The sequence below is a fragment of the Poecilia reticulata genome, linkage group LG10 (genome assembly GCF_000633615.1).
Source record: "Poecilia reticulata strain Guanapo linkage group LG10, Guppy_female_1.0+MT, whole genome shotgun sequence".
Classification (NCBI taxonomy): domain Eukaryota; kingdom Metazoa; phylum Chordata; class Actinopteri; order Cyprinodontiformes; family Poeciliidae; genus Poecilia; species Poecilia reticulata.
Genome location: NC_024340.1, coordinates 25,688,866 through 25,691,088, shown reverse-complemented (window position 1 = coordinate 25,691,088; position 2,223 = coordinate 25,688,866). Strand labels below are relative to the sequence as shown.

The window sequence follows — 2,223 nt, the reverse complement described above, 5'->3', positions numbered from 1 at the left end:
TTTTTTTTTTGTTATTTAAATGGTTATTTAAAAAATAAGAGCAAATTCCTGTCTGGAAAAACTTGTTACAGTCGTATTTTATCACTTGTGAATTGATTGTCAAAGTGTGTTGGAAGTTTGAGTTTAAACACAGAAAAGATGAAAAAAAATCAGAATAAACTGGAGCAGAGCAGAAGTTTAAGAGTATAAGGATGTGCATCACAGAAGGGGAGGCATTTGTTATTTGCTGGACATGCAAATAAACCAGACAGACTCATTCTGGCTTCAATGAGGGTTTGTGCTGCCCCCCTATTGTGTGCTRCCCTGGGTAGAGAATCAGATGATTCTATATGATTTTATATTCATATAGAGTGAGTCCACTCTATATGGGCTCTATATTAGGAAAAACTGGGGAGAACTCAGGTAAATTTCGTATGAAATTTTGGCATAGAAAATTTGGTATAAACCTGCAAACTAAATGTTCCTCCGGCAATGAGTGACGTGTTGAAAGGTATTTCTGTTAGTAATGTGTAACCATGTAGCGAGATATATATATAAAAAAAAAAAAGACAATCATTTTACCAAAGAATGATGTCACTAACAATAATTTCTCTGCGCTCCATTTCTCTGGTGATTTATTGCAGCTACCACTGAGTGAAGAACATCCTGATGCTTATTTGTGAGCATCAGGATGTTCCCTACTTTCGTCCTCTTAATATCTCAACACTTTTTGCCACAAAAAAAAAACACAACTAATGAAGGATGATGTGGCACCAACTGTTTATTGAGCGGTTTATTGGACAGGGTATTTGCAAACGCGACCAAGCGAAGGTTTTTTACCTGTATAATGAGCTTGGTGACCGGCTCAGTGATGACCTTCAGCAGCTCAGGTGCTTCCTCCCCAGGCTGCAGTCTGAAGACACTGACCAGCCACTGGGACAGATGGGTAATCACCCCGCTCGCCACCTCCAAGGGCAACAGCACCAGCACCGACAGCCAGTTGAAGCAGTCGTGGACTGTTGCTCCGGCGAAGGCCCTGCCGAGGGTCGCAGTCATTAACTCTGCTCACCAAGGTCACCCAGCATCAGACTGATCATCTTTGAACAACAGCTTGTTAATCTGATTTATTTATTTTTTTTCGTTTTCCAGACACGAGTGATAGCTCGTCTGTTTTGACTGTGACGTTGGTTTTTTGCAAAATGTTGGCATAAATAATTATTTAATCATGCAGATAAAATAATACGCCATCTGCTCGGCATGTTATCATTTCATAGCATATTTTTTGCCGGGGTAGAATTAGACTGGATGCGTGCCATTATTGTCACTTTCCCACTGAAATAGAGCTTATAACGCAGCCAGCAGCTGCCAGTGMTTTCTCTTCCACCTCCTCTGCTTTCGTCCGGGCAGTTTTCCTCTTTAAACCCCCTAATATAATCATTACTTATCTTTTTAAGTTTCCTCCTCCCTGCTCCTGTGTTTCCTTCATTCTTTGACTCACTACGTTTGCTCACTCACCGTTGAAACTCATTTCTTTCTGCGGCCTGCATCATGGCTACGATGGTGTTGGTGACAGAGGTTCCGATATTCGTGCCCATGATAACCGGAACGGCCAACTTCACTTTCAACACTGCGAGAGAGAAGAGACAGAACAGAGGTTTTGTCACGATCTGCGTCAAGGTCATTACGACGCAGCGCCTCACACMCGTACAAAAGGAGCTRTTTTGCCGTGAAACGTCCAAGTTATCAAGAAGAGCCATTCACGGCAGCAATAATTATGCGACACATGACCCACTACTTTAATGGTGATGAGAGATGGCTGTGGTTTCCAAGTGAGAGGAGGCAGCTTTATGGGAGAGGTTAATGCGGAGAGCATCTTTAAAGAACAGAGAGGACATCCTTCATGCAGGCAAACATCCTTACCTTCCTCTAAGTTTGGTAATGATCAGCAATCTTATTTATTTTTTTATTTTTTTATCTTTTAAAAGGGGCAGAGAGCCAACTTCTGTAGAGTGATGCCACTGATTTTCCCACTYTGAATGTGGAGCCTGAGAGCAAGAAACCCTGGACTGAATGAAAGAGAGAAAACTCACAGTTGGCGTAGTGCGACCTGACATCATGCAGAGCCACTTTTTCACATTCTCTCACCTTGTAACCACAAGCAACATATCTTTTGGGGACTGTAAATGGTAGACCGACACAAAATAGTATATTTTTTGTGATGCAGTAGAAAATCTATTCACTTAG

General features: G+C 41.7%; 1 protein-coding gene across 1 annotated transcript in view; it reads right to left on the bottom strand.

Moving 5' to 3' along the window:
* Positions 1-2,223, bottom strand: part of slc34a1b (solute carrier family 34 member 1b) — a 12,236-nt gene that overhangs the window by 4,169 nt on the left and 5,844 nt on the right. Inside the window, 2 exon segments of the mRNA XM_008420899.2 lie at positions 820-1,015; positions 1,495-1,606. Of these exon segments, the coding sequence (XP_008419121.2) occupies positions 820-1,015; positions 1,495-1,606 (308 nt within the window).